This window comes from Arachis ipaensis, chromosome B1 (genome assembly GCF_059453495.1).
Source record: "Arachis ipaensis isolate K30076 ecotype BB chromosome B1, ASM5945349v1, whole genome shotgun sequence".
NCBI classification, from domain to species: Eukaryota; Viridiplantae; Streptophyta; class Magnoliopsida; order Fabales; family Fabaceae; genus Arachis; species Arachis ipaensis.
The window spans coordinates 99,488,224-99,502,430 of NC_142436.1; the positions used below are offsets into that span (position 1 = coordinate 99,488,224).

Below are 14,207 nucleotides of genomic sequence, written 5' to 3' on the forward strand. Positions count from 1 at the left end.
AAATATGGGTTTATCAGTCACCCCTTTATTCTAACTTAACTGAATTAAGTACGAGAGTATATCTTGGAGAAGAAGTAGGTGTGAATTGAATAGAAAAACAGTAGTAATTACATTAATTCTTGAAGAACAGCAGAGCTCCACACATTAATCTATGGGGTGTAGAAACTCCACCGTAGAAAATACATAAGTGAAAAGAGGTCTAGGCATGGCCGTGAGGCCAGCCTCCAAACATGAACATACAAGTTCCAAAGATCGATGCTAAGGTCTAAGGACTAAACGTCCAAAGATGTAAAATAAATCTCTAAAAGTAGTTTTTATACTAAACTAGTAACTAGGGTTTACAGAAAATGAGTAACTAAGTGCAGATAATGCAGAAATCTACTTCCGGGGCCCACTTGGTATGTGCTTAGGCTGAGCATTGAAGCTTTTTCGTACATAGGCTGTTCCTGGAGTTAAACGGCAGCTTTGGTGCAAGTTTGGGCATTTAACTCCAATTCTGGAGCCAGTTTGGGCGTTTTACGCCAAGATGTTTTAGGTTGACTTTAAACGCCAGTTTGGGCCATCAAATCTCGAGCAAAGTATGGACTATTATATATTTTTGGAAAGCCCAGGATGTCTATTTTCCAATGCAATTGAGAGCGCACCAATTGGTCTTTTGTAACTCCAGAAAATCCACTTTGAGTGCAGGGAGGTCAGAATCCAACAACATCTGCAGTCCTTTTTCAACCTCTGAATTGGATTTTTGCTCAGGTCCCTCAATTTCAGCCAGAAAATACCTGAAATCACAGAAAAACACACAAACTCATAGTAAAGTCCAGAAATGTAATTTTTGAATAAAAACTAATAAAAATATAATAAAAAGTAACTAAAACATACTAAAATCTATGTAAAAATAATGCCAAAAAGGGTATAAATTATCCGCTCATCATTAAGCATCCAAAATAAATAATAGAAATCATTTGAACAAGAATGGACATAACAGGAAAGTAGTTGACCATTCCTTTCAATAGAAAAAGTATTAATAGAGGGAGCTAAGTAAGAGTCTAGAATAGGCCTCATAACTAACTTAAGCATGAACTCTCTCTAACACTATCGAGTATAGAATAATTCTTCTCAAAAGGAAATGAAAAAGCAAAAACTTCATGTGAATCATATCTCAAGAACTATGTGAACTAAGCTGTATAAAAAATTTGATCCAACAGAGAATTATCAACTTATCAACTCTAATTGAAGAAATTAAGAAGAAACTCCTCCCACATAAGTCATAACCCAAATAAAATTATGTATATCACCTCTTTCTCTATTTGTTGAGCAAGTTCTCTAGTAGGAGCCAAAAATAATGCCAGAGGAACATCAGCACGCCAAATAGGAGATTGAGCCATGCAATGTTGTAAATTTGAAAGGAAAAAAAGGATGATTAAATTAGGTTGGTTTTTCAGAACATAATATCTAAGAAAACATTACATGGTTAAGTCAAACATGAAAGCTATAATAATTTTGGACCTGTATCATAAGAATTGTGAAAGCTATAGTTTTCCCACTACCAGTTTCAGCAAAACCAAGTGGATCCTTTCCACTGAGAGCAATTGGCATGGCCTATGCTTGGATAGAAGTTGGCCTGGTGTATTCATGATATGCAATATCCTTCATGATATTTGGATGCACACACTGAAATAAAGGGGATCAAAATTTAACACACATATAATAGTTGCTCAAAATTAACTAGCCATTATATATATATATATATATATATATATATATATATATATATATGAGAGAGAGAGAGAGAGAGAGAACCATATCACTAAATAATTCAATTGGTGCAGGAGTAGCTAGAGAGTCTGATGCATGTAAGTTATGATCATGAGAGCACACCTGTATATATATCGAATACATGAAATTTATAGAATTTTATAATTTCATAATATGTTCATTAACAATTTAATACTCCAAATAATTTATAGAATTTGCAATCCACTTTGATCACTACATCCTTTCACATGGTCCATATTCTTAAGGCTTTCAAGCAACACCAAGGAACCTTAGACAAGAAAGAACAAGTGTAACACCCTGATTAGCTTAAGCCTTACCTCGCGTCGTAAAGCAAAGGTTAATCAAATGTTACGACAATTCTAAAGCTTATACATGATGACAAGTCATCTTAGGCTAGTTTCACAAGCTTTTTCATTAGTTTTTACTTGGTTTTCATGCATTTTTAGGCAATAAGTAATTGTTTGAGTGAGAATTTCATGCTTGTCTTGATTCAACAAAACATTAGTAATTTTATGCATTTTCATTAGATTTCTTGCAAGATTTAGTTGATAATATGAATGATGCAAGATTTGATGATTATGTCAAGGCTTTGATGTATCTGTTTGGTTGATGATAGGTGAAAAGATGAAGGAAAAGAAGCAGAAAGCACAAAATAAGCTCAAAGGAAGAATTTTGGACACATTTTGAAGTTTGAGCACGCTTTGGAGCCTTAGGCCATGTTTTTAAAAGCGTGGCCCATGATTTAAACAAGGAGAGCGCTCTTGGCGCGGGAACGCTACGCGCACGCGTACAAGATGCCAACGCATCGGACAACGATTTTTGAAGACCCACGTGTACGCGTGGAAGTAATTAGCGCTCATTTGCAAAGAAAGCACTACGTTGCATGAGTGAGCGTTTTCGAGCAAATCTAAATTTGTAATGGAAGTTCAGCCATCAACGCGTACGCGTGCATGACGCGTACGCATGGGTGTGACATACCTGAAGAAGCACGCGCAAGAGTGGGCTGAGCGACAGCGTGGAAATGGCATGTTTGAAGACCCACGCGTACGTGTAGGTGACGCGTACGCGTGGGGAGCGCTCAATTGAAGAACCCTACGCTCACTTAGAGAACGCTGCAAGGGACGTGCACGCGTCGATATGCCAGATTGCCAAAGCACGCGTAAGCGTGAGGGACGTGTACGCGTGGGTGAATAAATGCTGCGCTCAATTTGAAAACACTCAATTCTCTTGGAAGTGCAACTCTGTCTCAATTAATCTGATTCCAAGCCCAATTGAAAATTCAAATCAAGCAGAGCCCATTGACATCACTCAAAGGCACAAGACAAAGTTAGAATAGGAATTTCATTTATTTATAATTTGTCTGCAATTTCATTTTTTATTTTGTAAAGCCTATATAAAGGCATCAGTTTCATTTTATTAGAGAGCTCTCACGGACAGTAGGCTGCATTAGTAGTAGGCAGTAGTATGAGTAGGAGTAGGAGTAGAATAGAAGGTTCTCTTCAAACACTTTTATTTTTCTGCACTTTTACATTTCAGTAGTGAATTCAATTTAGCTTATGCAATTTTAGTTTTCGATAATTCTCTTCTGCAAATTTTCCTTTGTGCAATTTTACAATTCACTTTACATTGAGCTTGATTTACCTTCCTACAATTCTGTTCCTCTGAAATTTTATATTTGAGTTTGCTGTGAGCTTGAATTACATTTCTATGCAATTTAAATTTCCCTGCACCCAATTCCTTTTACATTTGCTATAATTTACATTTCTTTCTCTTTAAGATTTTGTCAATTTACTTTCTGCAATTTACAATTCTTGCAATTTACTCTCTGTTAGTTAAATTTCACCCAATTCACCACTGTTAGCTTGAATAAACTAATCACCTCACTAAAGTTACTTGATCTATCAATCCCTGTGGGATCGACCTCACTCCTGTGAGTTATTACTACTTGATGCAACCCGGTACACTTGTAGGTGAGTTTGTGTGGAATCATTTTTCCCTCATCAAGTTTTTGGCACCGTTGACGGGAATTGATTTAGATCGACAATGATTAAGTGGGTGATAAGTCTAGATTAAGCATTTTCTTTATTTTTGTCCTTTTAATTTTTTGTTTTCTGCTGATACAAAGGTTTTTGTGTTTTTGCCTCACTAAGCAAATCTCATCTGAGACATGAATTCCAGTTTTCATTGGTGATTATGTTTTACAAAACTCAAATGGAGTTCAATTCATCTTTTGATCAAGCCAATTTCATGGGATATTACCCACCACCACAAAATGATTCATATCAGTATCCTAACGGTGGCTGGGAATATCACCAAGAATTAGTAGATTATGAGCAATCTACCCAGTGGGGATGTGCTCTAGAGAATGATCAAACAAATTTCATGGGATATTGCCCACCATCACAATATGATTCAAGTCATTATTCTAATGGAGGCTGGGAATATCACCAAAAGGTCACAGATTCTGAGCAATCCAATCAATGAGGATATGCTTTAGAGCCATAAGATGAGCAAGACAATTTCATGAGATATTGCCCAACACCACAAAATGATTCATGTCATTATGCTAATGGTGGATGGGAATATCAACAAGGAATGAGAGAGTATGAACAATCAAGTGAAATGAACTACTTTCCAAAGCCACAAAGTGACTCATATTGTTATGATACTGGCATAAATTATGGCTGGGAAGGGAATTTCAATGCTTCATATTCTGTTCGTCAAGAAACATCATCATTTGATTGTGCTGTCAATACATACATGGAAGATTGCTCCCCGATGCCACAACATGATCCACACTTCGATGAATTCAACAATGATTCACATTGAGGATGGGAGGATCAAAACCAGAAAGCATTTGACAGTTCATACTCCACTTATCAAGAGCCATCATCACTTGATCATACCTTCAACTCATTCATGCAAAATTGTCCAACCTCACCTCTCAGTTTTTTATTTGAAAACTCCTCACCACTTGAGTATGCCTCAGCATAAAATTCTTTCTATACTTCTCAAAATGACTTCACCACAATGCCCACATATCCAGAAACTCATTCGCAGCTTTCATCCCTTGAGCTAGATTTGAACAATACCTACAAATATCCATAGACTCTTGGAAAGAACAAGAAACCCTCTGCAATAAGATGGATGGATATTTAGAGCAAGCAAGGAAAAACAAAGAATTGCTAAGCAAGGAAGATGAAGATCAATTGGTGGATGTAAAGGAGGAAGTGGAGAAGCAAAATGAAGAGGCCCCTGTATCAAGCAAAATTTCAATGAAGAATGAGGTGGTGGACGTATTTGACCCTAAAACTGCATATCCACAGAAGCCACTTGAGACGACAAAGGAACATGAAAACTCACAACCCCCACAAACTTCCCTGAACCAAAGACTCTCAACACTTGAATCTGTGATTAAAAGATATGAAGAGAAGATGAAGAAATCTTGGGAAGAACAACAGACCTCCTCCATGAAAGTGCTATTAAATAAAATGTTGAGTGCAAAGGAGGAAGTGGAAGAACAAGAAAGTGAGGAAGAAAAAATCAAGGAAGTCCATACTCAAGTGAGGCAGAAAGTTGCATAGAAGAAGGGCTCATTGAACCACCAATGCAAGAAGCTTTTGATGAAGAGAACACTCCACCAATCACACAACAACCATGTCTTGAAATCCAAGAAGTGAAGGCAACCAACAAGAGCACCGACGAGAGGATTGTGACTAAGCTACAATTGATCATATCAAGGAAAAGGAAGAGGGCAACCACAAGCAATCCAACCCCTGAACCACCAGCAAGCAAGCTAAATCAAGCCATTTACAAAAAGAAGCTTGTTGGGAAAAGGCCAAGAAAGGGGGCACTGACTGGCTCTTCTTTACCCTTGTGGTCATTCCTCTTGACAAACTGAAAGAAGAGGTAGAAAGTCATCAGCTACTTGTCAGTAGTTTTCCTTTCTTAGTTATTTCAATAAAGGAGTTAAGTAGATTTCTCTGTATTGCAAAGAGGTAAGTTTGGTGTTGTACACCAAAGTAATTAAGGGGTGAATGTTGGATGCTAAGTTTGGTGTTCCACCAAAAATTTCATTAAGAACACATTGCACCCTCAGCATGACTAGTATTGGCTCCAAATAATCAGCGAAATTACTTAATAATTGTTATGTTTCTAGTTTTTAGTTTGTTTTCTAGTTCATAGTTTATTTTCCTAATAAAAGTACTTGATGTTTCATGCATGTATTTATTCTGCTGCATATAGAAGTAGGCAAGGAACTTAGTTTGGTGTTCCCATACCAACTTAAGTTCAGAGAATCACAAGCATACATGCATGCTAACCATTTCTCAAGTGCTTGGGGAACAAGCAACTTTCAATATCTCTTGTAGGAAGTCATTCAATCTTTTGGAGGAAAAGACACATCATCATGTGGATGGACAAAGGGAGGACATGAAACCCAACAATGATGATGACACAGGAGACAAATGGACTCCAAGAGGTTGTATTGTTCTCTGACTGACTTTAGCTTAAACATGCTAATTGAAAGTGCAAATATCCCCTGTTGATTAGTGTCTTCTTAGATTTTTTTACTGTCTGTTAGTTTGTTTGATTTCATGCTGTAGTGGCTTGCTAGTCTAGATGCTTTTATCATCTCATCTTGCTTGAATTATATGCTTTGTTCCTCATGCTTGAATAAGAGAAAAATTACTGTAAAACAGAGAAAGAGTAAAAGTCTGGTTTAATATGAGACAGAATAAGGTTATGTGGTGGTATGTGCTGGTTCACTAGTTGATTTATGAATAAGGCTAGAAGTTGGCATGACTTTGAGATATGAACTTGAGTTACAGTTCATGGGACTTGACAAATGAAAGAGGTCTAAAATAAAAGAAATAAAATACAAGAGAAAGAAACGAAAAGGAATAAACAAGGCTGGGCACCAATGGCTTGAGATTTGGATATATGCTTGTGATGTTCTTGTACAAAGATAAGCTTGGATAACTACGCTCTAAGGGGTGCTTCATCACCCGGAAACTTGGGTTAACTAACCCGAGATTGCCAACCGAAAGTCCACCATCAAGAGCTACTTTGAGACAAGGCATTTAGTGACCCAAAGAGGTGCTGGGCATCAATTTCCAAAAGAACAAAATGAGCTAAATGCCTGTGATATGTGTGTGCTAAGGAGAGGCTTGAGCAAGTAAGCCCATAGGGGTGTTTCAACACCTAGCATCTTGAACCAACTGGAGCAGGAATGCTAGCTGAAAGCTTACTCTAAAAAGTTGCCTTATCACATAGCATTAAGCCTCAGCTAAGCAATAAATCTCAGTCAAAAGAAAGAAAGTAAGAAAAATCAAGGACCAAGCAATAACAAGTCTCATTTTTTTGTGTAATTGAAGTAAGGATCCAAAGAAGTGTTGGTGTCTCAGCCACAGAACAAAAATCTCTAAGATACCATGCATGAAAACCCCATTAACCAGTATTGAATGTTTTGCAAATAAAGACTCATACTCTTCTCTGTCTTCATTCATTCTTGCTCTGTCTTATTGCTTGCTTGGGGACAAGCAAGATTTAAGTTTGGTATTATAATGACAAGTCATCTTAGGCTAGTTTCACAAGCTTTTTCATTAGTTTTTACTTGGTTTTCATGCATTTTCAGGCAATAAGCATTTGAGTGAGAAGTGGGCTGAGCGGCAGCGTGAAAGTGGCATGTTTGAAGACCCACGCGTACGTGTGGGGAGCACTTAATTGAAGAACGCTACGCTCACATAGAGAACGCTGCAAGAGTGATGGGTGAAAATTAGATTCCACACCTAACTCACCGGCAAGTGTACCGGGTCGCATCAAGTAGTAATTACTCATAAGAGTGAGGTCGATCCCACAGGGATTGATGGATCAAGTAACTTTAGTGAGTGATTAGTTTAGTTAAGCTAACATTGGTAAATTGAATGAAAATTTGATAACAGAATGTAAATGACAAGAAATTTAATGTTGCAGAAAGTAAATAAGCAGAAACGTAAAGAGCAAGGAATGTAAATTTCAGAAGCTTAAATGACAAGAAAGGTAAAGTGTAGTAAATGTAAAGGGAATTTGGTGCTGGAAATTAAAGAGGCAGTAAATCAAAGCTTAGAACAAGTGACAGAATCTTAAATAACAAGAAAACTAAATTACATCAACAGAAAAGGGAATTGAGGTGTAGGGAAATTTAAATTGCTTAGAAATGTAAATCAAGCTCACAGCAAACTCATGTAAAATTTCAGAAAGGAAATTAGCAAGGAGGCAGAGAATTTAAATTTCACAGAAAGTAAACTCATCTCAAGAAAATTGTAAAAGTGCAGAAAAAGAAATTGCAGAAGAGAATTGTAGAGATTGAAAGTGCATAAGCGAAATTGAATTCAGTGCAGAAAAATAAAAGTGTTTACAAGAGCTTTCTATTCTACTCCTACTCCTAATGCTCTCTATTAGAGCCAGCCTCCTTTTTAAAATGGAACAGATGCCTTTTTATAGGCTTTTTCAAAAAAGAAAATGAAATTGAAATTAAAAACAAATTACAAAATGAAATTCCTATCCTAGCTTCTCTGTGTCTTGTGCCTTTGAGTGATGTCCATGAGTTTTGCTTGCTTTGGGCTTGAAGAAGAGTGGATTGATTTGGATTTGGCCTTGGATGAATTTGGATCAGGTGGGTCAGGGTGTTTTTAGTGAGGCTCCAGTGGAGCGCTCCGTTAGGAAAGTGAACGCTACGTTCACTTGCTCCAAGCATGCTTCCTCACGTGCATTGTTGGTGTGCATCTTGCCTCCTTTAGCATTGCATTAGTGAACGCTACGTTAACTTGTTGAACATCGCCTAGCTTCCCTTTGGCCAGCACTCCTCTTGGGTGCTCCGTTGCAACATTTGAGTGCTCCTAGTGCTCCTTGGTATGTCCTTGCCATGCTTCCTTGGCTTGGAAGCCCGAAAAAGTGAAAAAGAGTGAACGTAGCGCTCTGATGAGAGAACTTTTGCGTGGTCTAGAAAATTGCGGATAAATTCTCGTTGCAAGTATAGTTTCTAAACCTTCAAAAGTCCTTTCATACAAACGTGTTGGGTGTCACAAGTAACAAACCCCTTTAAAAATTGTTAACCGAGTATTCAAACCTCGGGTCGTCTTCTCAAGGAACTGCGAGGAAGTATGTTCTTATTATTGGCTATAAAGGTTGTAATCGGGGTTTAGAAGGTGAGAAGCAAGTAATTTAAATGACGAGTGAATTAAATGGAAATTAAGAATAAATAATAACTGTAAAGCAACTTTTAGCAAGGTAGGGAAATTAGAGGTCCAACTTAGTTATCTCTCTCAAAAATAATGAAAGTTGAATCTAAACTCCACTTGGTCAACCTTCACCAGGGCAAAGGAAAGTCAAGGGACTAATTAAATTGACTTTCGAATCCTAATTATTTCCTCAGAAAAGGTTGGGATTATTTAAGTTCAGCTCAATTAGCAAGATAACGATTATCAATTATGTTGAGTTTAATAACTGTTGAGTTACTAAATTCTTAACCAGAACCAAAAGGGGAAAAGTAAAATTGCTGGAATGATAAAGAGGTCCTTAGATGGGAAGTAATGGTAACTTAAATCAAAGAGAACAATCATAAACTGAAAATACCTCAATTATCGTTAATTCAAATAACAGTCTGTAACATGGAATAATTCATAAATTATAATGATCAATTCAAATGTTGGATTAAATAAATAAAAGTAAAACTAAAATAAAAGAACATTAAACTTGGGATCCAGAGTTACTCTTAAAACAAGAAGAAATCCTAAATCCTAAAAGAGAGAGAGAGAAGATCTCCCTCTCAACTAAATCTAAATCATTGAATGGTAAAAATATGCGAGCTCTCCTTGAATGGAACCATTCCCACACTTTATAACCTCTGGTCTATGCTGTCTGTACTTGGATCTGGGCCAAAAAGGGCTTCAGAATTCGCTGGGGGGCGTATTCTGTAATTTCTGGTGCGTGGCCTCTGTCACGCGTCCGCATGGGTCACGCGGTCGCGTCCTTCGGAGCTTTTCCTTGCCACGCGGTCGCGTCAATCATGCGACCGCGTCATATGCATTCTGCTTAAGGTGCGCGGTCGCGTCAGTCATGCGGCCGCATCGCTGCTGATTCGTGCATGGCACACGATCGCGTCATCCATGCGATCGCGTGGATACCAGTTTCTTTAAAGCTCCGTTTTGCTTTCTCCTTCCATTTTAGTATGTTCCCTTTTTCATCCTTTAAGTCATTCTGCCTTAGAAAATCTGAAACTACTCAACACACTAATCACGGCATCGAATGGAAATAAAGGTAATTAAAATAATTAATTTTTAAAGCTTAGGAAACATGTTTTTCACAACATGACATAATAAGGAAGGGAAAGTAAAACCATGCAATTAATGTGAATAAGTAGGTGAAGAGTTGAATAAATCACTCTAATTAAGCACAAAAGAACTCATGAAATATGGGTTTATCAACCTCCCCACACTTAAACACTAGCATGTCCTCATGCTAAATCCATGGTAAATAATTAAGGTTAAAGTGATGGAATGTTATGAAATGCAACCTATGCTAAATGCATCTACCTAATGGGTCATGCAATTCTAATTCATCTACTCATATATAAAGCTTACATGTAGCTAAGTTAATTCACATTCTCAAGGAGTTATGTATATACATATAGCTAACCCTTAAATAATAAAGCATTTTAGCAAATGAGATGGGAAAGAAAACATTGTATAAACTTGCAAAACAATTAGTAAATTTTAAGCACAGATATATGTTGATGAGTTGTTGAACCCTCACTGGATTTTATGATTACTCTCTAGTCACTCAGTGTTTATTGGGTTTATTCACTCTATTTTTCTTTTTTTTTTTCTTACTTTCTATAACTTTGTTTTTCATCTAACCAATCAACAATTATAGAATATAGTCATACTAAAAAGTCATGAGGTCTTAATTAAGGTTGTAATGGAAGTGAGCCGAGCTGAGCCGAGCCAGACAAAGCTCAAGCTCGGCTCACGAAAATTGAGCTTGGCTCACGGCTCGGCTCATTAACAATCGAGCCTATTTCTTAAGCTCAAGCTCAGCTCACGGAAAGCTCACGAGCTGGCTCAAGCTCACGAGCTGGCTCAAATAACTAGAACATAATCTATAGTTCTATATAAAAATTATAATTTTAATATAACAAAATAAAAAACAATGCATCCATATATTTAACAAACTTAAAACATTACATCTTATAACTATCAGCTATCAAGTTTTGAATATTTATTTGACAACTTAAATTGGTAATGTAATCTCCACAGAGCTATCTTCAACCTTAGACTTGTTTCTTAGGCCATAAAAAACTCGAAGCCAATCTCCTCCACAAATTAAAGCTTCAACTGTAGTCGGACTTAGTGAGGATCGAAATGTATCAATTACCCTTCCACCAGCACTAAAAGTTGACTCTGAAGCCACAGTTAAGATTGGAATAGCAAGAACATCAGCTGCCATTCTAGATAATATCCTATATTTTCCACGATTTACCTTCCACCATTCTAAAGCACTGAAGCTAGTTACATCATGTTCTCTTTGAAAATATTTTGGTTCATCCAAGTAAGTCTCTAACTCAGATTTTAAAGCTGGAACTGCTTCTTCATCCTTTACAAAATTTATCATTATTGACCACCCTGTTTGTGAGGAGTTTGAACTTTGCATTGTAGAGTTGATATTACTTTCGCCACTTGCACTCAGTGAAGTTGATCCTTCTTGCTCGTTGGATAGAATGACATACTCTTGATACATTTCTGTCAAGATTTGATGCACCAATGTCATATTTCTTGTAGCTTCTTGCCCATATATCTGCTGAAAGCACATTTTAAGACCTGTCAATTTGCATCTGGGATCTAAAACAGTAGCAACAGCCATGAGAAGGTTACATTCACTCCAAAATTTATCAAACTTCAGTTTCATTTTGGCAGCCATTTCCTTGATGAAAAAAGGTCCACTATTAACAGCTTCATCCAAAATTAATTTAATGCGAAATACCTCAGCAAGATAAAGGTTGGCAGTAGGATATTCACTTCCAGATATGATATTGGTTGCACAATTGATCACTTGTAGAACTTCAGCTATTTTTTCAACTTTATCCCATTCTTCGTGGTCAGGAAGATATCTATAATTTGGCTCACGATCTTGGAATCGAGGGAAGACTTCCTTAAAGTGCAATGCTGTAGATATCATTTGATAAGTTGAATTCCATCGTGTAGGACAGTCAAGAATCAATTTTCTTCCAGGAAGTTGCAATTGTTGAACAATCTCGGAGAATGTACGCAACCTTGCCTCAGACTGATTGATAAACTTCACACTCTCACGTATATTTTCAATTGTTCCTGCTATTTCCCCCAATCCATCTTGAACAAGTAAGTTTAAGATGTGTGCACAACATCGCACATGAAACAACTTTCCTCCACAAAGCAATTTTCTATGCCTTGAAATCATGTCCTTCAATGTCCTTAAGCATGAGTCAGTATAGGATGCATTATCTACAGATATAGAATAAATCTTTGATTCGATACCCCATTCAATAAGACATTTGAAAATGGCATCTGCAATATCAACACCACGTCGAGGTGGAGGAACATGAACAAAACTAAGAACTCGTTTTTGCAATATCCAATCTGTATCAATGTAATGACCTGTGATAACCATATACTCAATTTTCTGGTTCTGTGATTTCCACAAATCAGTAGTTAAACTGATTTTACTCACATCTTTTAAACTTGCCTTTAACTTCTTCTTTTCAGCTTCATATACTTTGAGACAATCACTTTTCAGCGTTTTTCTACCAATCTTCTCATAAGCTGTATTATTGCACTTCATCATCAATGAAAAACCAAATTCTTCAACAATGCTAAATGAATGCTCGTGCATCATTAACCAATGTGCAGTTGCTTCTCTTTGTCTTGCATGATCATACTTTCCACCAGGAGTTACTAACATAGGACCAATGACATTTGGATGCTCTGCTGAATCGCTTTGAGAGAAGTTCAATTTTTTTTGTTTTGCCAACACCATTTTTCTGTAGCCAGGACAATTATTCTTCAAATGCCTATTCAATTGACTTGTAGCTTTTGAGTCAGTTATAGCATATTTTCTTTTGCAATGAACACATTGATTCTTCACAACCCCATTAGACAATTTCACTTCTTTAAAATGTTGCCAGACAAAGGAGGTTTTCTTCCTTTTATTTTTGTGAATAACACCCTCATCTTCATTGTCTTCTACCTCTTCATCTTCTCCACTTTGATTTTCTCCTTCATTGTTGTCTAATGCTTCTGCTTCAAGTTCAACTTGTATTTCTGGTGATGATATTCTATCAATAGGAAGAAGTAGTTCTTCATTTTGTATATTATTTGCGTTTTCATTGGAAGCAGACACTAACAATTGATTTTCAAGTTCAGAAATTTCCATGATACTGTCAGTAAAAAAATAAATGTGTTGAACAATCAATAAAAAAAGAACTCTAAAGATTAAAAAAAATCAACAAAAACAGAAAAATAAAAATTGAAAGAACATAAAAAATATAACTTACTTGATAATTGATTCCCAGAAAAAGAAAGATCAAACTTCAAAGTAACCGAATTTTTCAAAGTAGATTGATGGACAAACCAATTTACTATTTGAGAGAATGAAGTAAATCAACAATTCACTGCAAGTCAAAGAGATTTTCTTTTGGAAAAAACTCTTCCTATTCCTCTCTGTTCAATAACGAGTGATTATTTTGATGAGAAATACCTTTCAAAAAGCGTCCTCTAATTTTCTTCGTGGCTATAACGACTCGCTTCAACTTCGTCTTTATAGTTTTATATCCAGCTGATAATGACCAAACAATTATAATATTAATTAAATAATCTTCAGAAAAAGATTAAATAAAAAAACTTCATATTTATGGTAATGCACTCATTACAATTACTCCTCGGTTCAATATGCTTGGCCATTGTTTTAAAAAAATGTAGTACGTACACTATACTTATTTCATGATTTTATCTTTTTAGGTTTCTTTGTCTTTTGGTTTCTAATTTATTAAAAATCTAAATGAGTAGACCGTATAATTAATTATATTTTCTGTTCCTAAAAAATAGAAACTAGGAACTTGATAAAAATTCATTTTGGGAATTCACAATACTTATTTCATGATTTTTATCCCTTTAGGTTTCTTTGTCTTTTGGTTTCTAATTTATTAAAAATCTAAATGAGTAGACCGTATAATTAATTATATTTTCTGTTCCTAAAAAATAGAAACTAGGAACTTGATAAAAATTCATTTTGGGAACTCACAATTTTTTTTGTATTGACAAACGAATAAATCAAAAAATATATATAAAATTATATATTATTATTTTAATGTGTATATATAATATTAAAATATAAATTAAATATATAAAAGATATTTTATATGT

At 35.9% G+C, this 14,207-nt stretch overlaps 1 protein-coding gene across 1 annotated transcript; it reads right to left on the minus strand.

Moving 5' to 3' along the window:
- Positions 1 to 11,043: 11,043 nt before the first annotated feature.
- LOC107608799 (zinc finger BED domain-containing protein RICESLEEPER 2-like) lies at positions 11,044 to 13,218 on the minus strand. Its single transcript, XM_016310534.1, has one exon. The coding sequence runs from the start codon at positions 13,216 to 13,218 to the stop codon at positions 11,044 to 11,046; it is 2,175 nt and encodes a 724-aa protein (XP_016166020.1).
- Between the last annotated feature and the right edge of the window lie 989 nt (positions 13,219 to 14,207).